Raw genomic sequence first — 25,978 nt, forward strand, 5'->3', positions numbered from 1 at the left:
CAGGAGCTCTGGCTGACCAGAGGAATTATGTGCAAAAGATGGCACAGCTCAGAGAAGGGAAGAGAAGCCCCTCTCATGTCTCTCCTTGCTTCTTGTTGCCTAACCTGTTTTCAAAGGCCCATAACTTCAAGTTTCTCCACTTTTCAAACCGCTCCACCCAACTCAGTGGGTCTTCTTTGATCTCTAAAACATGATAGGGGCCAGCAGACATTGAAGGAGATAAATGGCTTTGAAAGGTCAGATCCCAAAAAGAAATAAACAAGGAGGGAGACCATGGAGAGCTGAAGGGCTGGAAGCAAACCATGCTTTGAGCTACCTGCCAAGACCTGAAGTAATCTCTCCTAAGAGGCCTCATCCAACGATGAGTACGCTGTGGTGGTTGTCGGTACCTACCTACCCTCGCCATTTTTTTGAGAAATGGTGTCTTAACTGTAATGCATGCCTTCCTGGAGACACGGGAGGCTAGGGCTAGACTTATCTCTTGGGCCAGCTTCTTGGACACCAGATTTCAACTCACTTCCAAATGCATTCATTCCTTATCAAACACCAGTCATTTCCCAGGCCCTGTGGGCATGTTTTACTCCATCTCCTTGCCATAAAACCCACCTGGCTCCTGCCAATGGCTAGTCTGCGTGCGGACCCCTGTGTGGAAAGCAATGACATAGCCCAGAGACCTTGAATGCCCTTGGTGACATTGAAACAGGGAAAAGAGTGCATACGGGAAAATGGTCCCCTTTGTATTATTCATAGGGGATCAAGGAGAGTTGGCAAGAACAAGGAAACTCTAAAAATAGCCAAAGTCCTTAAAAAGAAAGAATGCAAAAAGGGAACAAGTTTATACTGTCCCAAAACAGGCTCTGCAAAAGCTGAGCCCTGGAAGGCTGGCACTGGGGTCAGTGACTATTTTCTTCCTGCCCTTTGGCTGTGACACCCACTGAGCCCCTTTGCAAATCTGGGGCCCTGCTCTGCTGCCGGCTTCCTGCACGGTGCTGGATGCCTCTGCAGGATGTAGCTCTTGGGGGCCCAGCTGGGGCCTCCATGCCCCCTTTAGAGATTCAGAATAGACCATGACATGGGAAAGAGCTCTATGGGGTTTACATTCCTCCCTCGTATCCAAGCACCTTAAACACAAAGATGCATGCCGGGATTGTCAACCATTCTTCCTGAGCCGCCTGGGTATCTATCATCTGTCTGACAAAAATGTGAGTTTGTCCTTTTTAATTTTTTTTTTTTTTTTTTTTTTTTTTTTTACTTTTTCAGTGAGCAGGAGTCCTTTGGAAATGAGGCAGACCAACAGAGGGGTGACATCATAAACTGATGTCTTGGGACTGAGAGTTTTGTTCTTGACTAAGCTGCAGACTTGCTTTGATAAGCTGTTCGGCCTCCATCACAGTTGTCTTGGCTGGGGGGCCTGGGTGGGGGGTGTTCATGTAGCCGTAGGAGGAGGAATAGCAAATACAAAGGGAGAATAAAGTACCTAATGTTCTGTCCACACAATAGTCACTCAGAGAGGCTTTTTTGCTTCTAAAATGCTCTGTGAAACCTCCAGTGCCTTAAAAATTCAAATAGTCAACCTAATAAGACACAGGCTCTAATTAACAATTATAATACCTGGTGTTTTCTGGAACTCACTGTATGTGAGATCCTTCCCTGGCTTTGTTCTCTTCCCTCCTGGGAATAGAACCCAGGGCCTCACATACTAAGCACATAGGCTATCACTGAGCCACATCCCCAGCCTGGGGCTCCACCCCGAACAGCTTCATTTTACAGATAAGGCAATTGAGGAACAGAAAGGTCAAGGATCTGTCAGTTCTGCAAGGAGTTCATGACATAGTAAAAACCAAAATCCAAGTCTGTGACTCTCAGCTCATGAGGACTTCTCAAGTTCAGAGCCCTTGGAGCCTCTTGAAATTGGACCGTTCACCCAATACCCTGTGTTTTCAGGCCACCCTGGATCCTTTATCAGCAATGGCAAACGGCTGCTCTGATGAGGGCCCAGCTGGTATCCCATGATGCTGGGTCACCTTCAGGAGGTACCAGAGTGACAACCAGGAAAGCACTCAAAGTGGCCACTGTACCACGGCGGAAGGGGAGAGTCTGTCAGAGGAGGCACTTCAAAGACCCCACTTCCGTGAAGGCAGATACCTCTTTCGGAACATCTCAAAGGCTACATGAGTTACAGATGCTAGTGGGGTAAAAAGAACAGAGAGGGTGAAGGATCTCTCAGCCCAATGACATTTATTCTCTTGTCCACAATGATTCAGGGATTAAAATCAGGGAGTTTGGAATCAGAAAACCTCCCTTCAGGTCTGAGCTGTGACAGTTGTTCAACTTCAGCTGTATGATCCTAGAAAAGTGACTGAGATTTCAACTCTAAGCCTCAGCCTCTTCAGCTGTAAAATGGAGGTGAAAAGGAGAATCCTTGCCAGGCACGGTAAGGCTCCTCTATGATCCCAGCTCCTCAGAGGCTGAGGAGGATAGCAAGTTGGAGGCCAGCCTGGGCTCAAAATAAAAATTTTAAAAAGCTCTGGGAATGTGGCTCAGAGGCAGAGCACTTACCTGGCAGGCATAAGGCTCTGGGTTCAATCCCTAGCCACACACACACACACACACACACACACACACACACACACACACATGCAATGTCTTGAGTTCTTTTTAGAGTAGCTCTCTATCCTCTTACTTTAACTTTCAGACATTAAAATAGGCTAGAGTAAGTGATTGCATAGAAAGTGTTACTCTATTCATTTACCTCCCAGCCAACCCTGCCCAAAAGCAAAGCCTTCCTGCGAGGTTGAATGGTGCACACCTGTAATCCCAATGACTCAGGAGGCTGAGGCAGGAGGATCACAAGTTTGTCCACAATGATTAATATGTTGTATGCAGCTTAGTGAGGCCCTAAGCAACTTAATGAGACCCTGTTTCAAAATAAAGAAAATCTGGGTATGTAGCTCAGTGGAAAATCACTCCTGGGTTCAAACCCCAGTACGGAAAAAAAAAAAAAAAAGTATATAATGTGCTTAGGACCATATCTGGTAAATAGTACATGTTCAAGAAGTGGTTGTTATTGCATTATTTGTGGATGTGCTTGATTATTTATGTGTATGTCTAAAGTGGGCTATTGGGTAATATGTGATAAGAGCAAGCCTTCAGCAGTTCCAAACAGATAACAAATACATACTTCAAAACACTGAGTTTGGAGAGATTGGAGAGATTACATTGTCTAGGTGAGGAGGGAAGGGGGAGAAAAAACAAACCAGTGAACAGACTATCTTCCTATGAGCTAGAAAGAGGGCTTACTTAGAGAAGGAATGTCCTTGCTGGGCTGCTTCTGGAACTCATACAACATATTAAAAAGGTTTTTGGAGACACATCAATAAGAGAAGGTTAAAGGGAGGGGCGTGAAGCTGCAAGAACCCCTGCAGAATCACTTTGCTTTTGGCTCAAATCCCTGGGCTTGAATGCTTCAGTTTGCAGGAAGGATTTCCATTTAAGAAGTGTGCAGGGGCGGGATGCTCTGGCCCAGTGTGCACCATTAAAGCTCAGACAGAACTGGGGCCAGCAGAGCATGCCACTGCACCAGGAAGCAATCTGGTTTTCCTCTCAGAGTGGAAGCTGTTTTCTGCAAGCACTTAAAAAGAATTCCTGACCTCCAGTTGCAGGGTGCTCCCTGACAAGGATGTGTTTTGGGGTGGATCCGCTAAACTGCAGAGAATAAAAGATCTTAAATCCAGGGAAGAAACCCCAGATGGAGGCAATCCTTGGGCATGTGTGCACATGTGGGTGCACATCTTACATTTCTCTAGTCTTCATTAAGGAGTGTGGGAGCCAACACTGGGAGTGGGCTGTTCGGCGATGCACCTAGACTAGACTAACAGCCCCCATTTTCTGCCACTTACACTTGGTCCAAGAATCTGTGTCTGTCTCTTCTGAAGCATGGCTTGATGAGTCAGATAGGCTAGACTGTGACCTCCTTAAAGACAGAAACCCATTTCTACTACAATCCCTTATCTGAAAAACCTTGGACTAGATGTGTTTCAGAACCTAGAATTCTGAGAATTTTAGAAGTTAGTATTACTCATATATTACAAAATAACTCCAGTGGCATCTGGGACAGTAACTTGGAATCAAACACAATTGTAATTTTGTACCAGATATATAAACATTAAGACAAAGTGAGATAACTAAAGATGACATAGTTTCAGGACAGTTTGTGTCTGAGTTATGAAAGAACTTCGAGTGTTCAGAGCCTTTGAGACTTCAGAACTGGGGAAGAGAGATTTTTAAGCCTTTCTTTTCCTCTTTCTTTGCTTTTTCTTTTTCTTTTTTTTTTTTTTTTTTTTTGTTTAAATTTCCAGGACACCTGAGACCTTCTCCCCTAGATAGCACTGAGTAGAAGTTATTGACATCTAAAGTATGATATCTTGATCTCTCTTGAATATTTGATTGTGGAAGGCTGGGGAACGGTTTGTGCTCAGTGACTTGGAGATTTTTAGGATTAGAAGGATCCTAAAGAACCAGAGAGAAGGACCATTAAATCCCTAGGTTCTCCGTCATCCTGGACAGTAAGACATGCACTTGTAAAAAAATATACTGAGTACTGAGGGGAGAGCGTCATTGCACACAGTGATGATAAAAGTCATAGCTTATCACTTAGAAAAGGACATTTTTCAAATATTACTAAAGTATTGGTAAATGTTACAGATCAAGTTTGTTCAGTTCTAAATCAATAGCACAGTTGATGATCAAAACTAATAAGAGGATACATGAATGGTGATATGTGAATGGTGACAATCAAGCTCACACCTATTGAGCCTTATAGATTTTCAAGTGCTGGGTTAAGCATTTTGTAAGCATCACCATTTAATACTTAGAAGGACTTTGTGCAGTACCTACTACTATGGAGCTTCATTTTACAGATGAGGAAACTGAGACCCTGTAAGAATAAGTCATTTACTAATGAGTTCCCTGCCAGGATTTAAATCCAAGGTTAGTAGTATGCTGGTAATTCAGCTATCAAAGGAAAGAAAAAGAAAGAAGGGGGGAAAAAGGCCCCGATTTCTAGCACTTGCCAATTTCTGTAATATAAATATCCTCATCGGAGCTGATTTGAAGCTACTAATGGTTTAACAGCCAGCAGCAAGATTCCTGAATGTGTAATAATTGGTTTGCAAAAACTTGCAGGAGCCATCTCCTGCACACCACTGTTAAGTCCATTCCATAGTGAAGTTCACAGTTTAAAGTTAATTTTGGAAAATGAATTATAGTTCATGGAACAGAATTGATGTGAGGATAGCATGCTGTCCAGGCCAGTCAACCAAGGCCACACTCCTAGCCTCAGACCCCTTACATATCACTTGAGGGTAGAATAGGGCAAATACAGACAGCAAAGAACACAGTGTCTCTCTTAGTTCAAACATTCCCAGCCGGGCGTGGTGGTGCAACCCTGTAATCCCAGCGGCTCGGTAGGCTGAGATAGGAGGATCAAGAGTTCAAAGGCAGCCTCAGCAACTTAGCAAGTCTCTAAGCAACTTAGCAAGACTCTTTCTCTAAATAAAATACAAAAACGGACTAGGGATGTGGCTCAGTGGTTAAGCACCCCTGAGTTCAATCTCTGGTACCAAAAAAAACCAAAGAAAACAAATATTCCTTCACCAGAGGGTTTGAGAAGGGTCCCTGCCAGCCTGACAATGTTCCCTGGCAGAAATAACAAAAGCTGGAATATTTTTTTCAGGCCCTACAATTTTTTTTTTTTGGTTTGGTTTTGGTTAAACAAGGTCAAATTTGGGACCAAAAGATCTGATCCTTTAACTTTTGAAATCCTTGATTTCTCTAGCATTTCCTTCAAAGAAGTAAGGAAATATTTGTTACAAGTAGGAATAGAATTTAGGCCTGGTAGAAACCAAGGCAGGGTACTCCACTGTAAACTGAACCCAATTAAATCAAATGCTGGCTCTTGGTTTAGCTTCTCTGTCGATGTCTGTAGGATACTATGCTAGAGCCTCCTGAGAAGGGGCTGCCTTGATATTCAGTCAACAAGCTGCACCGGATACTGATACATCCAGGCATTTGCCCAATGCTGGATGCAGAAAGAAAAGGAGAAATTTCTTTCCCAGCGTCTCAGAGACTAATGAAGGAGGCAGTCAAGAAGCAGAGTTAAATTACATTCATCCACTCACTCAAAAAATATTTGTCGAGTGACCATCAGATGCCAGGCATTCTTCCAGGCACTGGGAACCACGGTGAGCCACGCAGAGTGGTTTCTACTATTATGGAACCGACAGTCCTGTCATGAAGGAGACACTAATTAATCACAGGAATGAGTCCATATTTAAAAACTGATGTAAACCCTCCGAAGAAATATTAAATGGTCCTGTGAGAACTGGAGGAACCTGACCCAGTTAAGGGAAGCCAGGAAAGGCTTTCTTGGGGAATTGGCAAATAAACTAAGATCTGAAGAAAAATGAGTAGTAAACCAGGTGGGTGGAGCAGAGAGGAGGAGAGCAGAGCATAGTGGGGGCAAGTGTCCTAGGGTGAGAGGGAGCCAGCGCTTTCCAGGAAATAGAAGGGTGTTTGGAGAAGGAGTGTAATGGAGATAAACCAGGGGAAGAAGCCTGAGCTGGTCCTCCTGGAGCCCCACAGGCCAGCTCAAGGCTTTGGTCTTTACTACAGAGCAGCAGGAAGCCATGGAGGGGCTGAGGTGGGAGATATCGATGGCAATCACACCCAGAGCTGCCATGAAGCAAAAGGAGTGCTGGGAGCCCAAGAGAATCAATCAGCTCATCTGAACTCTGTGTGTGTGTGTGTATGTGTGTGTGTGTGTGTGTGTGTGTGTGTGTGTGTGTGTGGTGTGGAGGGAATGGGCAGAGGTCGGGTTGGGGGATGTGTCCAAAGAGGGTCTTATGGAGGAGGAACTATCTAGCTGAATTTTTGGAGGGCGAGGATGACTTAGCCAGGCCCCTGGAAGGGTTGGGGTAAGGAGAGAGATTACTGTTGGAAGCGGGAGGACGTGTGGGTCAAGGCCTGGGCAAGTGTGAGGGTGTGGGGGGACTGTGAGAAGAGACCAGTAAGAGGATAGGTCACTAGGGTAGGCAGAGAGCAGAAGAGGAAAGCCTCATAGGTAGGAGTGTGGGCTCTATTCTGAAGGCAGTAGAGATCCACTGATGCAGTCAAAGATCTGCAACTGGGGAGCGATTACCAGACCCCTAGTTAGGAGGGTCACCAGCAGCAGGAAGGAGCAGTGCTGGAGAAGAGGGACCACTGCAGCTTGCCACAGCAGCCCAGAAACAGGAGGTGTGGCTCTGCTCTAAGGAAGCCCAGTGAGGAGGGAGAAGAGAGGGTGTTTTTAGGAGACATTAAAAAGGTAAAAGTGAGAGTGGGAGGGGACATGGGGGCAGGAAAGATGGTGGAATGAGATGGACATCATGACCCTAGGTACATGTATGACTGCATATATGGTGCAATGCTACATCATACAACCAGAGGAATGAAAAGTTGGGCTGCAATTGTGTTCAAAGAATCAAAATGCATTCTGTTGTCATATGTGCCTAGTTAAAATAAATAAATAAATTATTTTTAAAAAGAAAATAGGTAAAAGTGAAAGGACCTTGTCACCAAATGGATGGATGGAAGTGTTTTCTATTCAGAGAATTGTTTGAGCGAAACTCACTGTTCTGTTTTGGTTGCGTCCTGCCTAAGGCAATTTTGGTAAATGTTCCCCATGTCCTTGAGAAGACCTCTGTCCACTTCACTGTTGGGTGAAGATTCCCTTAGATGTTTGTTCAACTAAACATCCTAGTTGTGTATTTCAGGATGTCTTCTACATTCTCATCGATATTCTGTGTCTGTCTGCTCTACCATTTATGACAGAGATGTATTAAAATCTTCCATCACCATTGTGGATTTGCTATTTTCTCTTTATATACTTGTCAAATTTTGCCTTATATATTTTGAGACTATGTCATTAGGTATACACAAACTTGGGTTTTTTTTTTTTTTTTATCTTTCTGTTTAATGTTTCCACTTATCATTATGTAGTAATTCCTTTTACCCTTAATCATTCTTTTTGCCTTAGAACTACTTTTATCTGACATTAATATATCCATACCAATTTTAATTTTTTTTAACCTTTGAAGGTCATCTTATTTATTTATTTAGCCATTCATTTATTTATTTTAAACAAGGCTTTGCTATGTTGCCCAGGTTGATCCCAAACTCCTGGGCTCAAGTGATCCTCTTGCATCAGCCTCCTGAGTAACTGGGAGAAAAAGTGTAAACCATCATGCCCAGCTTAGTTTTTATCTTTTTACTTTCTACATCCTTATCTTTTAAATGCCGCAGTCCGGCTGCAGCAGAATATCCGGGGGGTGACGAATAACTTGTGTACGTTGATACAGCAGGAATGGAAGCCGTTTATTGTAGGATAACAGAGGTATTTATACATTTTGCACAGCTTATCTTAATTAGCATAAACTAGATACAGCAGTCAACCAATCAGGAATCTCCACACTTAATGGCTCGCTTTTGTTACTTTACAAACCACTCCCTCTGGCATTTTGCCAGGCGCCATCCAGACTTGTTTACAGACTCTAACATTTAAATATATCTCTTGTAATCAAAATGTGTATAGATTGTTTTTTAAATCCAATAGCTAGATAATTTAGTCCATTTACATTTATTATTATTACAAATTACAAATCTATTTGGGTTAATTCTGCCACCTAATTTTGAGCATTTTTAAAACTTTCTCTTCTCTTCCTCTTTTTTCTTGACACTTCCATGAAGTTTTTATTTATTTCCTACAAGTACTGGTTAGAATTAATGCATTCCATTTGTTTTCTTTTTACCCTTAACATTTTATTTTTGTTTTGGTACTGGGGATTGAACTCAGGGGCATTTAACCACTGAACCACTTCACCAGCCCTTTTTTGTATATTATTTAGAGACATGGTTCTCACTGAGTTGCACAGGGCCTCGCCAAGTTGCTGAGGCTAGCTTTGAACTTGCAATCCTCCTACCTCAGGCTTCCAAGCCACTGGGATTATAGGTGTGTGCCACCAGGCCTGGCTTCTTTTACCCTTAACTTTTAATATGCATATTTGACTTAACAAAATCTGAAGTTAATTAATATCTCTAAGGAATAGTTAAGAATTTGGGTAATGCTATCCACAGAGAAAAGAAAGGAATAAGAACTTAGGGCCAATTTGGAACCAAAGCTAATCCTGTTTTTTTATATACTAGGTTTAAGGACATGATCATCTTAATTGACACACACACATCTACTTTTGGAGGCTTTATATACTTTTCAAAATGCCCTGCTTTATGGGTATTCTGTATTGCATAGGTAGTGAGGGGATAAATAAATAAATGTCAATGTTTGCCTTTCCTTGGTTTCTAGAACCATAAGACTTTTCTTCCACCTTCATCACCAGAGCCAAGCTGAGTACAAATGTCTCCTAGAAATATCAAGTTTAATAAATGTCATTGCAATCGCTGCTGATAAGCTGAGAACCAGTCTGAAAGAGGAACTGAATCCCCTCTTATACAACCATGGTTTACCTTTGCCTCCTGCTCCTCTCTGCTGTTTGTGGCCTAAATAATGGGAAGAGGGACTTAGCTTAAATTTGGGAGGGAATGAAAAATAACTTTCAGGATGGGGGATGTAGCTCAGTGGGAGAGCAGGAGTCTAGCACTGCAAAAAGAAAAATAGAAAAATCCTCTATTTTCAAGCCCATTGAAAAATTATCTAAAATGAAGCATTTGATCATAAATGACCTAGACCACACCAGGCTTCAACTAGTTCAATATAACCAGTTACTCCTGTCTCCTATAGGTCAGGTTACAATTTTAAACTTTCCCAAGGGCTTTTGTGAATATTGTTCCTATTAACCTGTCTGACCTCTCTGTGCAGTAGGGAAGGTGGGGTTATTAGAGGGAACACTTTGGAAGGAGGGATCCACTCCCCTTCCCAGCCACTTTGGGTCCAGGTAGGGTAGTGTACTGGTTGCCCGCCATCCCACACTGTAATGTGACTGCTGTATTCCTGGGCAGGTGTGTCCACCTCATGTCCTGTTTGAGGGTCCAAGTTCAGGGTCTCTTCCAGAGGCCACAGCTGACCAAGTATGTCAGCCCCACACAGGTGTTCTAGTAGACTCCATGCTCCTCTCACTTTGGTGTCACTGATAAATCAAGAAAATCACTTGGCTTTCCTAAAATCTCACCACTGTCCCAAACCTCCAAGGGCTGGACTTAGTGCATGGAGTTCACTGGGCTTGATCTTCTCTATCTTCCAGCACAAACACAGATAATCCCCTCCCCTGACAGCCAATAAAAAGAAAATAGTAATGAGAAGCAGAGCTCATAAATTCCCATTATGCTTAATGCCTGATTTCACTTAGTTAATGGATTCATTTATTAGAGCAATTTGTGTAAATCCCCAAGGGCCTGCTAAGGTTGCTGCCTTCTGGTTTTATCATGTCATATATTTTCTTTATTCCTATCCTAAACAAATAGTGGATTGGCAGAGAACTTCAGACCAACCACAGCTCAAAAGATAGGTGAATTGTAAATAAAGTTAAAAATAAGAGCTTTTCTTGCCCCCTGGGGTTTTTGACTGATGGCTAAATCCTCTTGCCCTGGCCTATCAGCTAGGTGTAGGCTCCAGGACTATGTTCCGTTTTCCAGGATTATAGGAGCCATCTGAAGAATATAGTCACCCCATGACTGTGCATCTTACAGTGGGGAACAGGCAGAAAGCAGAGGGTGGCCTTGTTTAACGGCATGTTACACGATGGTCAGGAGGAAGGGAACCCTGAGGACCTGCTGGGCTTGGGCCAAAGTCATTTAGCTGGTGAGATCTCTGCACCCATAAGCCTGGCCTATCCACACAGGTGAATGTGAGCCTTAGTGTCATCTTTGGCCAGAGCCGGTCCTCTAACACCAGACAGCCTGCTGCTGCATCCTCTTCCCCCGCCCCCCATGGAGTGGAAGCAAGAATGCAAATGGAGTCAAATCCGTGCACAACACTTAGAAAACTACTTCATGGAGACTGTTCCCTAGGGCTGGATCCTTAACATGCCGTTGTCCCACCATCAGAGAAAAAAGCAGACAGAAATCCCCACTGGAGGAGACCCAGAGTCTACAAGAAACAAAAACCACCCTCCTGACTATTTTCACAGTTAAATGGCAACCACTAGAATATGATTGTTATCTCCTTTATACCAAATTAAGTAAATGACTTAGGAAATGCTTGGGGAAAAAATGAAAAAAAAAATATCTATCTATCTATCAATCTGTCTATCTAAGTTGTATTTTAATAAGGGGTGGCATTGTGTAATGGAAATGTGATAGGTGAAGGGGACAGAAGGGGATCCCCAGGACTGGAGCATGGCTCAGTGGCAGAGCATGCTTAGCATGTGTGAGGCCCTGGGTTCCATCCTTGGGGATGGGGAAAGGGAAGAGAAGGGGATCTAAAACTGAGCAGAGAGAGACTGAGACTGAAAGACTGGGTAGAGAGATAGTAAGGGAGCCTGAGATGGGCACAGAGAGACCAAGAGGCTTCAGATGTCAGGGAGTGATTTGGAAGAGAAAGTGGAAATCTAGGAGAAGATTAGAATGTGCTATGCAAGGTCAACTCTGCTGCTGCCCTGTGAAGCAGACACAAATAGAATTAATTTTCTCCCTGTCACTATGTTGTGTGAAGAGGATTGGACAGAGTTTCACCATATGTGAGGGGTCATTTGGGATGGTCTGACTTTAAATATAGTTCTTATGGTATGTGCAAAATTTGCTTTGTGGGGGGGGGTCTTTGGAGAGACCTCAAACAGCAGTTGAAACAGGGTTCAATGAATGACCCATGTGGCTGCACATTAGGAGAAATATACCCAAACTAGCAGAGAAAACAAATGAAGGTTTCCAACATCAGTCCCCATTTAAATGTCACAAGGACAAATTATTCAGATTGGTGCCTTGGTCTATGATGGAATTGCTTTCTGTAAGAGCAACTCCAGGAGGCTGCTGCAGGAGCCGCTGAAGGCTCTGGTGGGCTGGGACGGAGGGAGGCCAGCAGGTCTTCCCTGGGCTTACAGTGCTCAGTGATCTGGCCTCCTCCTGGGAATGAGGAACTGCCTGGGTCCTGCTTCAAGGTCAGCAGGGAGCAAAAGCAGAGGCTGTTGGTAGAGAGAGTCAACCTTTGGGTCAAAAATGAAAAGAACCTAATGACAAATTTAAGAAGGCGAATGTACCTGCCAGGCATGGGTAAACCCTGCTTCTGCCAATACTTCAGCCTCCGTGAAGCCATTTAACCTGTTCTCGGTGATTAAGGACAAGTCAGGGTTATGTGTTCAGACTCATTTTGAGTCTTAGCTCTATCACTTCTAGCTGTTGACCTTGGGAAAGCCAGGTAACTTCTCTAAGCTTTGATTTCATTTTATAAAAGATAGGATATTAGCATCCATGTCAGAGGATCATGGTGATGTTAACAGGCGTTAACCTGTGGCTCAGAATAAATTGTTGGTGGTGATGGTTGCTATGATTATAAGACCACTTGATAGTTCACCCTTATAGCTGGCCCCTCTCCACTTAAAAGCAAACCCCCCACAGCAGCTCCTGCTGTCTTTGACCTCTTTCTTTTCCAGCCTGTGTAGTCACCAGCCCTTCCATGGGGGAAATTCATGCTTTCAATGTAACATTCATTGGCTTTGTTTTTTTTTTAAACTTTGGGGGTAATAATCCATGCATATTTATAATAATAATGTAAATTTGTATGCAGTAATATGTACAACATTAGGAGATTTTAATGTGCAATATGGAAGTTTTGGTTGTGTGTGTGTGTGTGTGTGTGTGTGTTGCTGGGGATTGAACCCAGGGCCTTGGGCATTTGAGGCAAGCACTCTACCAACGGAACTATATCTCCAGCTCATTAGTTTTTGTGTTATGTCTCATATTATAAAATAATCAGGATGAAGATGGCCTGGGACAGGGACAGATCCGACTTCTCTGTGTGCTATGAGGATGTGTAAAAACTATGAAACGAGCAGTAACCAGGCACAGCCTTTGTAGTGATCTAGCTCATAAAATTTCCTTTGGTACAGGGCTTTCCCTTTAAAAACCGCACTTGACCCCCTCCCTGCCTCCTTCCCTGGTCCTGGTTCTGTCCTCCTCACCAGCCCAGAATGATTCCTTCCCATTTTAACCCTTTGCTGTCTCTGCCGTCTTTCGCTCACAGGCCCCGAATGTCCCTGCCATCTGTGGTCTCTGCTGCCATAGGCCAGGAGGCACCTAGTCTAAACAGTGTGAGGGTGGAGGGCAGAACCTCAGGCCTGGCCTCTTGGCTCTTGTGGGTTTCAGCCAGACCCAGGTGTTATTTTAGTGCAACTTCAGTGTTTAATTTGAGGATGTGTGTGGACCAGAAGGAGGGACCAAAACATGATTTTTTCCCCTTGGCTAAATGATTAAATTTAAAGTTCTAAAAAATGCACAGCTTGGTCCCAAGCTGTGTCCAATTGCAAAGACAGAAGGGCTGTGAAACACTCTCCCAGGCCAGGGACCACCCTGCCTTAGCCAGTGGCCACCTCATAGCCCGTCTTTTGTGGCCATCACCTGGCCAGTCTGTGGTCACAAGCTAACCAGGCGCCCTAAGCTCTGAAGCAGTCCTTCTCTTCTTGAGTGTCTGCCGTGCCTTTACTGGAAGAATATTCTACAGATTTGTTTAATTTCTTACAGTCCTGAAGGTGTCACCAGCAGCTGCCACTGAGCCATGGCTGAAGGGGAAATCACGACCTTTACCGCCCTGACCGAGAAGTTCAATCTGCCTCCGGGGAACTACAAGAAGCCCAAACTGCTGTACTGCAGCAATGGAGGCCACTTCTTGAGGATCCTTCCTGATGGCACAGTGGATGGGACAAGGGACAGGAGTGACCAGCACAGTAAGTAGCCATCAATATTGTACCCTCTTGCTTTCTGCTGTCAAGGATGGGAGAGGGAGGAAACTGAGCACTGGTACCCTCTTCTTCAGGGCTCTACTGGCAGGACACATTCGGAGGTGGGGGTACCATACCTGTGCAAAGAGCCTGGGTTTGGAAAAAGGGGAGTTGGGGGCTACTGCATATCTAAAGGTGAACTATTGCAAGTTTTTAAAGGGATTCTCTGCTGACCTAACACAACTGGCTGCCAACGTTCAATTGCTGGATGTTTCCTGAGTTTCTGTAACTAGTGAAAGATTTGGCCCCCGAGGCTGGCCCGGGGCTGGCTTGCTCCAGCATAGGAAAAGCCAGATGGGCAGGGACGGTAAATCCTGCACAAAGACCTGGGCTCAGTTTCAAGTGAATGGACTCTCCAGGTTATGCTTCTGCTGGGCTTGATTTGTGAAATCCTAGTGTATAACTGTAGCCTTACACATCATAAATTATGCAGCTCTCGCTCTGCACATCATGCAGATGTGGCTGTGGTAATCAGGAGGGGTAAAGTCATTTTCCAGATTCTATAGAAGCCGGAGAGGGAGCGCCGTCCAGCCAAAAGCTGACTGCCTCTTCCAGGTTTCCCGGCAGCCTGACTCTCCGAGGATGTTGATAGATGGAGGTATCACTTCAGGGAAAAGAATCTTCTGGACTAAGCCTAAGAGCTCTTCCTTCTGCCTCCGTACTTCTGGTGCTGGAGTGTAGGTGTGACTTCAGGGTTCTGGGTCCTGCAGTGGTGTCTGGAGATTCCCTGAGGACCACTGAAACATTAGATGTCACAGAGAAGCTAAAAGTCAGATCTGGATCCTGCTTTGGGAGCTGAAATCTCAAGAGTCAAATACGCTGCAAACCCAGAGAAGGGAAGTGTGAATGAATTGAAGAGATGTCAGAGCACAGGCAGGAAGTCAGGTTCCATGAGACTGGCTTTAAAACGGAATGCAAAACGCTGCCTTGGAGGTGCTGGTTTACCTATCGGGTAGTAAGCAGGCCATGCTCCAAAGGTTGCAGCCTGGCGTGCAAGGACCACTTCAGTGCTACCCGCTCTCTATCCCCGGGTGCACAGGTAACTGGCATGGATGCCAGCATTTATGGGCCAGCTGGCATTGTCCCTTCCTTCCCACCCTCCACCCAGACCTGCAGAAGAGAAGCAGGAAGGCTAAGGTCAGGGCTTTGTTCTGGTGACTTTTTTTTTTCAAATGGACTTCCTGCATGCTTTATTCTCAGTGGAAAATAAGTACCAGAGTAATCCACAAGGAAAAAAAAAAATCTAGTACATTAAATACAGCAGCATTTCCTGCAAGTAAATGGAACTAAGATTGTAGTCCATTGTGTTGGGCATGATATACAATTTATTCCTGTGATCAGCCCACACAAGAGGAAAACAAGCTTTAATTGACCCTGGCTTTAAATGTCTCTAGTAAGTCTTATCAGTTTTCTGAATCAATGGGGGAGGCTCTGATATCCAGAATGGGAGAGGAAGGGCAGGCTTGGTGACATGCTCCTTGGGGTAAAGCCAGCTCTTCTGGGAAACCTTGAATTGCAGGGTCATGAGAAGCTGTAAAAACATCATATGTCTTCGTTATTGTCATTCTATCATTAACATTATAGACTGCACTCTGGGTGCTTAACATCAGGACAGCTTCTGAGGTCTGCTGTGGATTTGGCTGCCTGACTGAAGACATCAGGACCCTTGGGACTCAGCACAGCAGGCACAGGAGTGTGTCAGGTGTCTGCATCCAAGTGATGCTGCATTATTGGCCAGGTGAACTTGGGCAAGTCACTTAATCTTTCTGGTCTTATATTTCCCAACTGTAAAATAAGAAGAATAATGTTACCTGCCTAACAAGTTTCTTGGGGGGAGTTAAATGAGATGATATATTGAAAGCCCTTGGCATAATGTCCCACCCAGAGTAAAGTGCAGCAAATATTGATGAATATTGCTGTTATCATCATCAGAATTTCTACATATTCAATGCAGCATATGGAAATCCAGCACAATATTAAGGAACTTTCCTAGTGTCCTCTTCTCTATAATGCCACTGACCAGGAAGGGCAAAGGTCTAATTTCAAGCTTTGATTCAGCAACTCTCTGACAATGTTCAGAGTGGCTATGTTGACCTATTATTTTCTTTCTCTGGAACTAAGAACAAGGAGACAAAAATCAGAGTGAGTAGGGTGTATGGGCAGAAATCCATCCCTGTTCCGTCAGTACAGAACTGGAAAATCCACATACTCTCTGTAGAGTCAGGGGCCCAGATTTAGGGTTGGAATACCCGTATTCCTGCTCTACCACTTCCAAACTAGACAAGAAACATTCTCTCCGTTTTGCATGAAGTGTTCTGCAAAATAAACTTAAAGTCACCTTAGCTGTATGACTCTTCCAAACTCTATGTCCTCAGCTCTCTAATTTTGAGGAAAATATTTTACTGTCAGAGACTCAGTTTCTTACCGGTAGAATGGGAATGGTAGCATTGCTCTGTGTCTTTCACAAGGCTGAAAATTAATAAGATCCTAGAACTGAGAGGAGTCCTCCTGGGCACCAATGGACTCCGAGTGTGGATCTGTCGCCCTCTTCTGCCCAGTGGTGGTACTGCCATGGTCCTTCTGCATCTCAAGGGTTATTCAGAAACACAATTAGCCTTAGACAGGCATGGTGTGAACGCCCCTGGATAACTGAGATCTGCACAGACTGGGGATTGATTCCTATTCCTTGACCATTAGTCTGAGTGTGACTAGATTGTTGTTACAGGTAGGCAGTCACACTCCAAGCCTTCCTTCAGAAAGAGCATTCCTAACAGACAATCAGATATTTAAATAAATCTACATAAATAATTTCTTTCACATCTTGTCCTTGTCCTCAAATAGTTGATCTACCTTGGGCAAAATTTGTCTTCCTCCTACCCATAGTGGGGAGTAAATTCCCAAGTACCTTATTGTGGTACTTGGGTCCCCATCCCTCCCATCCTAACAGAGAACTGAGTAGAGCGTCTCCACTGGTGAGGATTTCTGCACATGGAGAAGATCACCTCTGTAGGCGGTGGGCAATCTATGCTGTGGACACTGGTTACCCTGCCACACCACCCATGCCCGGTACAACCAGGTGGGGAGAGCTACACCCTTTGGGGCCCATGGAGAGCAGTTTGTGAGAAGATTCCCGTTGGAGTCAGAGTTTTAACTCTGAGAGGAGGGTAGATGTGTCACCATGAAGAGGAGGATCCAGAAAGAGGAGAAGGGGCAGGGGAAGATGGCCAGTTCAGTTTTGGATATAGCTCATTTGAGGGGTATGTCCTGAGGTGTTCCCTCCTTGCACCTATACTCTCCACTCATTTGTTTGATCATTTGACAGTTTTCTTTCCCACTGGACTCCCTGAGAGCAAGGACTTTGTCTCTTAATGCTCAACATTGCAATTTTTTGTCTGGCCCATAGCCTGTCCCTTGGTATGCATTAATTTGATGAGTAACTGAATTGTATTGGTGGCAGATAAATTTGAGCTCAACAATAGATCCAGTAATTACTCTCAAATACTGATTTCCACCAGGCATTGTGCTAGACTCATTTCTACCTCACTGTAACCCCATGAGTTTCCTAATAATAATCACTCTGAAAACACTGGAGCTGACAGGGGGTGGGGACCAGCTTCCAATAGGGGCAGCTTGGCTAACCAGCACTTTGCTTCCAGTACTAAGGTTCTTTCCACATCCCACCATTGCCTGCACACCAAAGCCATGATAGTGGTTTCACTACTAAATAAGCACACAGAGTCGTGGGGGGGTCAGATGGGTGGAGGTACAGGCCCCCAAACTGCCATTTATTAGTTCTATGTCACTTTGGGGCAGTTATTTGTCTTCTATTTGCCTCAGTTTCCTCATTTTAAAAACAAGAAGGGCAGCCAGGCCTGGTGGCACATGCCTGTAATCCCAACAGCTCAGGAGGCTGAGACAGGAGGATCTCCAGTTCAAAGCCAGCCTCAGCAAAAGCTAGGTGCTGAGCAACTCAGTGAGACCCTGTCTCTAAATAAAATATAAAATAGGCCTGGGGAGGTGGCTCAGTGGTTGAGTGCCCCTGAGTTCAATCCCTAGTACTTCCCCACCCCCAAAAAAAGGGCAATACTATCTAACATATAGGCAAGAGGGGATTTGAAATGTGACCATGTTTGTACAGTGCCAGGCGACCAGTGCTGAGACTGACAGTCCTCTTCCTCATCACTCCTGGGTTATCTGGGCCTCCCCCATCTCAACATTCCATCTTTCGAATCTGCCACATTAAGTGAATTCCATGCTTGCTCACAAAACCGAAGGTGACTTTTCATGCCAGCTTCTCTGGGACTACCTAGATGGGAGCTCTGGAGGCCTGGCACAGAGGCTGAACATGCCCGGGGCCCTGTCCCTGTAAGCTCTGCCCTGTTGAACTTCTCTGGTTCAACAAGCCACTTGACCAACAGGGGTGGAGGGTTGTGACTTCCTCCTCAATAGGAATAATAACTGCAGAATAATGATATTCTCCCAAGCATCCCCAGTCTGCAGCCTCAGGAGCCCACAGCCCCTGGCCTCCCCCAACACGTAAGAGGCTGCATGGGAAGAGGGATTACCGGCACCACTCACCACACAAATGGAAATGTTCTTGAGCGAAGTGGATTCCAATAAAATATTTATAAATCCAGCCACATCCTAGAGGCCCCCGGGGGATTTGCTGGTCAGAAGAATTCTACTTTGTAACCCTTAATCCAGGCAGAAGGCTCCTCAGTGAAATCCCTCCCTGACTATTGTTTTGGGGAATCCAGACTTCTGTCACCTGGTTTGATGTGACTCAAAGGCACTTTGTTCTCCACTGGCTTGAGCCCTGAGTCAAGATGTCTTCCCAGGTGTCTACGATGGGCAGAGCTGGCCCCATTGCCAGAGGTCAAAGAGAAGAGCAGATCTCCAGTGCACCACCCCCAACAGGCTGCCCCAAGCTTGGTCATAGGGATATAAGGGCCTCCCTACCCCTTCTCCCTACCTGCATAGTCCTTATCTGATTATAAGGAGGGATTTTTCCAGATAAACTTTGAAATATAAATATGCTATTGTATATATACGATATCAACCTCTAGACTAAATAAAAAATTTCCAACCATCATCTTCAGACATTAAAAGAGCACACACTTACATAAATTTAGAAAAATGTCTTTCTCATATAGCCGTGCCTGTGTGCACGTGTGTATTCCAAACCACTGGAATCGGAATTTTTTCCCCTCAAATCCACTTTCTTCCCCTTCTCTGTCTTTCTTTAATGTTCTGCAGAGCCCGACTTGTGGCTACGTTTTAATTATAAATGCCACTGACATAAAACAACCTCCCTGAGTTCTGAATGAGGCTGACTTCACTTTGGGTAAACACGGCAAAGGACGGGAAGTCTCCAGCCCAGAATAAGCCGGCGCGTCATCCCTGAGGCCTCTCCTGGGTTTAAAGGGCAGGAGGGCTGCACAAGCCGGGCCTCCTCTCCATGCTTTCCAGCACCCAATGTAACCTTATCTTTACAACTTCCTAAGGCAGGGTAGGGAGAGGCTGGGCTCAGAGATGGGGAGCAGTGACCGGGGCTCCCCTCCCATGGCAGGCTCCCGGCTCCTTCTCCTTCTTTCTATCCTTGGAGAGTTAGAGATCAGCGCCTAACAGCCAACAAGCTACCACTAAGACGAGATGGAAGGCTCTGGGGAGAAGAGAACAAACCAGGGCGACACGCTCGCCGTTTCTCAAGCATAAGGCAAGTGTCCTGCAGGGCTGGTGTATGCACTCAAAAGCCCTGGGCCCACTTTCAGGCAGGTGCCTTTAGTATTCAGAGACCTGTGATGGGATTTACACGATGAGCACAGAACAAGATATGAGCATGGTCCACAAAGGTGATTTTGTACATTCAGATTATTTGATATTTATTTTTGATGACCAGAACATCCCCAAACCAACTACTGTATTCCCCCCAAAAAAAGAATAGGATGGGCTGGGGGTGTAATTCAACTGTAGAACACATGCTTAGCATGAGCAAGACCCTAGGTCATGCACAAAAAAAAAAAAAAAAAGAAAAGAAAGAGAGAAGAATAATTAGGATGAGGAGACTGAGTCAGGAGGATCACAAATTCCCAGCCAGCCTCAGATCCTTAGTGAGGACCTAAGCAACTTAGTGAGAACTTATCTCAAAATAAAATTTAAAAAAGGACTGGGGATGTGGCTCAGTGGTAAAGAACCTGTATGTTCAATTCCTGGCCCAAAAAACAAAAAAGAATTTTGGGAGATGGTAGCTCTTTGGTGAAAACTTTTTAATAAACACAAACCTACCTGCATAACTCATGAATATTTATGTAGGAAAAAAAAGTGTGTTAGGAACAGACCAAAGATCTTCAAACACCGGTGCTCCATCTCTCAGAGGTAGCCTTAGGTTATTTTTAAAGAAAGGGATGGAAGAGCCATTCCCTCCATTCTCTCTGCAGTCCTAGTCCTTCTTCTCATCCTCCCCAGAGCAGCTACTGTATGCATTTGGTGTGTATCTAGTGCTGTTTTATGTTTCACTTCATATGAGCTATGCCCAGCGGTTCAAGTTATTATATTCTCCCACAGCTTGGGTTTTTGCCATATTTTTTTTTTCTGCTTTTCTTTCAAAGAGAAAAAAAGGGGGGATGGGGGGAGAGACAGACAGAGAGAGAGAGAGAGAGAGAGAGAGAGAGAGAGAACTCTTACTGTAATTTGTGAATTTTTGTTTGCTTTTGCTCAAAAGCCAGCGGGGTTTGTTGTGTTGCCTTATCACGTGTAGGTTCATGTGTCTGTTGTTGACGTGCGTAAGCCCTGGGTGCAGGGTCTGTGCCTAGCACTGAGCACAGTTCCCAGGAGCCTGAGCAGCCCCCACCCCACCCTGCTGGTGGCCAGCCCCTCCCTCGCCCTGAGGCCCCTTTCTCAGGCTCTCGCCTTCCTTGCTCTTTTTTAGCAGCAGCTGCAAGAGGATGTAGGTCTGGAAAAACTGGGATGAGGTCACAGTAGAGAGCTGGACACCTAGTCAGCTGCATGAGCAGCGCGGCTGGGTGTTGCTCCTTCCTGCCGGCTCTGCTTGCAGAAGGATATATGTTGAGGAAACTCAGCCAGAAAGCAATCCAGTGAAAATGAGCTATGAAACTTGGACATCCTGGAGAAATAATATTTACAGAGGAAACTCTTGAATTGAACTCTCACAACGACCCTGGTGTTGGGGCGCATGGCTGAGGGCCGATCATGTGCTAGGCAGGACTCGGCTCTTGTTGACGTCTGTGAGGCCATGACAGAACTCCACAGAAGGCAAAGTCAACTCTACTCGGCCCCAAGGCAAGACAAACGGACAACAGAACAGAACACAGAAATGAAAATCCTTTTAAAAATCCTCCTTGAGATCCAAAAGGACGTGCCCCTTGGGATTTCTGTAGCTCTCCTAGCGTGTTTGTCTAAATACTTGCATAGATGGGTGGTGGGTAGAAAAAAGTCCCAAGCACTAGCCTCACTCCATTCCATGGTTACCAATGGGGACCTGGAGGACTGCCCACCATCGTGATTATAAAGGGGTCCAACCTGGAGAGTATGGCTGGATTTGGATGAGTTCATCCCATAACTGGAGCCCAAGAGGTTGTGTGAAAGAGGAAATCGCAGGATCCTTGGGGGACTCGAGCCTCGTTCTGGCCATGGTGTTGCCTCTTCTTATAACTTGGAGTGCAAGCAGATGCTCAGGCCAAAGCTCCAGCTCGTCATCTGTCACCTGGAGTAGGGACCACCTCCTTCAGGGGAACTGGGTGAGGAGCAGATGAGGTCACATAAGCACAGAGGAGAGGGTCACAGTTGGAGTGGCTCTCTCCATGCACGAGCTCATTTAATCCTCATGACAGGATTGGAAATAGGACACAGGGACCAACAACCCACCCAGTGACCACACAACTAACACACAGCCCAATCAGAACTGGAGCCCACGTGCTGGACTCCAGAGCCCACGCTCTCTAACTGTCCACTGTACTATGACAGAAACTAGCGTGGGGCCTGACCCACGTAGGAGATCCATTATGGTTATCACCTTCCTTCAGGCTCAGTTAAACCTGCAGGATTAGGCTGAGAAATCCAGAGAAAAATATATGTGAAGGTTCTCTGAAGGCCATAAAGTCCAATGAAAATAGAGGACTTTTTTTTTTTAAAAAAATGACTTTATTGAGATATAATTCACATACCATTATAACTCACCCATTTAAAATATATCATCTAGTGGTTTTATTTTTGTTACATTTTTTTCTTAATAGAGTTGGACAGCCATTGCCACCATCAATTTGAGAATATTTTCAAAAATAAACCCCATGTCCCTTAACTATAATTCCTCCATCTCCACTCCCACCCCTGCGGAGGCCCCGGCTACCACTAACCTGCTGCTATATTTATAGATTTGTTTCTTTGTGGCCTTCCGTGTAAATGGAATCATAAAGTATGTGGTTCTGCTGGTTGCTGGGGTGTGCACCTGTAATTCCAGAGACTCAGGAGGCTGAGGCAGGAGGACTGCAAGTTGAAAGCAGACTCATCAATTTAATGAGGAGCTGTCTCGAAATGAAAAAATAAAAAGGGTTAGGGATGTTTTCCAGTGCTAGAGTGCTCCCACGGTTCAATCCTCAGTACAGGGGAAAGAAAAATCTTTCCATTGTACAGACAAGGGGGCTGAGGCCCAGAGAGGGGATGGAGCATGGCCAGCTGTTGGGGATAGAGGCCAGCCTCGAGCCTTTCGACTCTCACCTTGATCCTATCTCACTTTGCACTGTTGGAAACACAGTTCAAAACTCACAGGTCACTGATGGGGGACCAGCAGCAGCATCTCTGCCAACATTTGCCTGACACCATTCATTCAACAAGTGGATGCCGTCTGTCCCCCATGTGCAGGACACTGCGAGAGGCCCGGGACGCAAGCGGGCACAGATCAGCCAAGACTCCTGCCCTTCCTTCTCCTGGAAAGGCAGAAACAAATGGATGAACCCCTAAATAATCAAATAATTGTATATTAAGGGCCACAAAAGAAGCAAGTAAGGGCCTGAGAAAGAGCCATGTGGGGACTAGGGAAGTACCGGCACAGCAGGGGTGGGGTGAAAGGACACACCATACAGAGCGCCACACAGCACTTCATCAGACACTTGCAGAAGGCGTCTCCAAGGAGGGGATATTTAGGTTGAGGCCCGGAGGAGGAGAGAAGCAGTCTTGTGACTATCTAGAGGAAGAAGTTACCAGACAGAGAGCTTAGTATGTGCAAAGATCCTGGGGCAAGAAAGAGCTTGGAGTGACTGAACAAGCAGGTGGTATGACATGAGGCTGGAGAGGGCCAGGCCCGGATCCCAATGGAAGCTCTTTGGCCTCTTCTTTCATGACCACACTCTCAGAGTTAAATGAAGTCAGGAGGACTTGTGGGAAAGACCAGAGGCTCCCAGTTCCCTTCCAGTGAATTCAATGAACTTCACTGACCACAGGCAGCTGGAAGGAGACCCGAGTCTAGAGCAAAGGCTTCCAAGGATGAGAGAAGCATCCTCGGTACGCTTCCGGTCTTCGGTGGGAGTGATGTAGCTGTGTATCGCTCTGGGGGTGAATCAGCTGAGGAAAATGGCAGGAAAGGAGAAAATAAGGGCCTATCAATAGGGAGGTAGTTAAATAACTATGGTACAGTCACATCGTGGAACATAATTCAACTGGAAAAAAACAATGAGCTGAACCTTTCAGTACTGCCATAGTTGTTAAGAAACCAACCAACCAACCAATGGAATGTCATCGATTGTGTACAATAAAACAAGATGCATATTTGGCAAAATCCACGCATATCATCTGTCTACAAGGAGGGCTTCCTGCTGTTTCTCTCTCCCCAGGATGATGAACTGCACAGGGAGGAAGGGCAGGATCTTCTTCATTGGCTAGATGGTGGGAGGGTGGGAGGGGTACCCGGGGACTCTCCACGGTCTTTTCTGAGACTGTTTCCAAGTTTGAAACATGGGAATGGATTCTTCCCTATTCAAAGGAAATTAAATGAAAAAATAAAAACAAAGAAAGGTTCTAGACTTATGAGCCAAAGCCCTATGCTCCAACCCTGCTGCCCCTCAGCCTCTGATAAGTCCACCCCTAGGGGAGTCGGTTCCTGGTCTGGATTTTGCTCCTAGTTGTATGGATGCTTTGTGATCGTCTGGTGACCAAAGAAATTGTCCAGTAGAGTCCAGAATTAACCCCAGTTCTCAAATGAGAACCCTCAAAGCCCCTGCCTTCGGAGGCACTCTGAGATGAACAAGCAAGAATGTCTTCATCACTTGGGTCTTGGACTGTGATTATGGACCCAGCACTGGATGGGCACCTTGGGAGTGTCCCTGTGCAAAACCGGTCGATCGGGCCTCAGTGTAACTCGCAGTCACTGCCCTCAGCCTCCAAGTTTCTCCACCTGGGCACCACGGACTCTTCCAGCTGAACAGTTCTTTGCTGGACGGCTGCCATGTGCATTATAAGATGTCTTGCAGCGTCCCCTGGCCCCTGCCTACTAGGAACCAGGAGCATCCTCCAACCCCTCTGGTTGTAACAATCCAACCCGTCCCCAGACAATGCCCAGTGTCCTCCGTGGGACAAAATGGTCCCAGCTGAGAACCCCTGTTCTCACCACTGCATTTCCGAGCAACTGCTGCCCTCTAGATGGGAAGCTAGTGACTTCCCCTTGGTCTGGACCCCAGGTGGGTTGCCCCAGGGGTGGAGTGGTCCACTGAACTTCACTGTGGTTGGTCCCCTGCGTTTCATAGCTGAAAGCCATCCTAACTCCTTGGGAAACTTTTCTGTCTGGAAAAATAACAATTCCAGATTTTTTTTTTTTTAAATAATAGAACAAGGGACTGAGGTTGTGGCTCAGCGATAGAGCGCTTGCCTAGCACGATCCTCAGCACCACAGTAAAAAAAATAAAAGGTATTGTGTCTAACTACAACTAAGAAATAATGGAATAATAGAAATAATAGAAAAAAGCCTAGTGTGATGGTGAACCCCTGTAATCCCAGCTGCACGGGAGACTGAGGCAGGAGGATCGCAGGTTCAAGGCCAGTCTGGGCAAGTTAGCAGGACCTTGTCTTTCAAACAACAACATCAAAAATCTGTCCGCAAGAGTCACACGCTGGTCAGCTCCACTGCACCCCAAGATTGATGGGATGGCAGAGCCAGGGAAGCAAATGCCATTCCCTCCTGATTATTTTCTTCCAGGAGACAGCAGGAGGGGAGCAGGACACCCTGAAGGGCCCCAGGGGATTATCCTAACAAACAGGCTGGACAACCAGAGGAGCTAGCCATCGTCTCTCCTCCTCTCAAGAACATGGTTCCCCATGCACAGCTTTCTCTGGATGTCAAAGAAAAAGGAACTGTATTTCTATGTTCTGATTAATGGGAGGCTCATCCTTGGGGTTCTACAAAACGAATGAGCAGAATTTTCCAGAACCGATTATCCTGGCCGCTGGGCCCTATCTGCACAAGTGTCATGTTGATCTACTTTTTTCTTGTGTTATTTTTATTCCAGTTCAGCTGCAGCTCAGTGCGGAAAGCGTGGGGGAGGTGTATATAAAGAGTACCGAGACCGGCCAGTACTTGGCCATGGACACCGACGGGCTTTTATATGGCTCAGTAAGTATAAAACTGACGTGCCTCCAGACACGGCCCAGGTTTGAGGTTTCCAGAAATCTTGTTACACCAAGTGATGCAAACTCAAAAGCATCAATTAGTCTCTGTTTGTTATTTTTTCCAGTAGGATTCCCACCCTCTACCTTGCCTTATTTTAGGTATGAACATAAAAGAGTTTCTTGTGGTAGTCTCAAAATACTCAAGAGTATTACCCTACAGACAGAGAGGAAACATTGATTGATGTTTTGGTAGCTCATCAGACAGTCATTTCAGAATACCTACTCCTGCTTTATTCATTCAGTCCCAAAATGTTTTCTTGAGCACCTACTAAGTGCTATAGGCATGTCTCTTAATACTTTTACAAAAATTGTGAGCCCAGACGTTA

At 45.4% G+C, this 25,978-nt stretch overlaps 1 protein-coding gene and 1 non-coding gene across 9 annotated transcripts in view; both read left to right on the forward strand.

Moving 5' to 3' along the window:
- The window catches only part of Fgf1 (fibroblast growth factor 1), a 94,718-nt gene that overhangs the window by 60,908 nt on the left and 7,832 nt on the right, over positions 1-25,978 (forward strand). For 4 of the 8 annotated variants that reach the window (XM_076856782.2, XM_076856781.2, XM_076856785.2 and 1 more), the window contains 2 exons: positions 13,723-13,925; positions 25,493-25,596. In XM_076856782.2, coding sequence (XP_076712897.1) covers positions 13,757-13,925; positions 25,493-25,596 — 273 coding nt within the window. In that variant the 5' untranslated portion in view covers positions 13,723-13,756. Of the gene's footprint in view, positions 1-1,115; positions 1,203-13,722; positions 13,926-14,534; positions 14,602-15,563; positions 15,650-25,492; positions 25,597-25,978 lie in introns of those variants that run through there. The other 4 variants (XM_076856783.2, XM_076856787.2, XM_076856788.2 and 1 more) reach the window with 4 other exon arrangements.
- Positions 2,642-2,768, forward strand: LOC143400575 (small nucleolar RNA SNORA36 family). The gene has a single exon (XR_013091487.1). It is a non-coding gene; the product is annotated as a small nucleolar RNA SNORA36 family (small nucleolar RNA).

Source organism: Callospermophilus lateralis, chromosome 5 (assembly GCF_048772815.1).
Source record: "Callospermophilus lateralis isolate mCalLat2 chromosome 5, mCalLat2.hap1, whole genome shotgun sequence".
Taxonomy (NCBI): Eukaryota; Metazoa; Chordata; class Mammalia; order Rodentia; family Sciuridae; genus Callospermophilus; species Callospermophilus lateralis.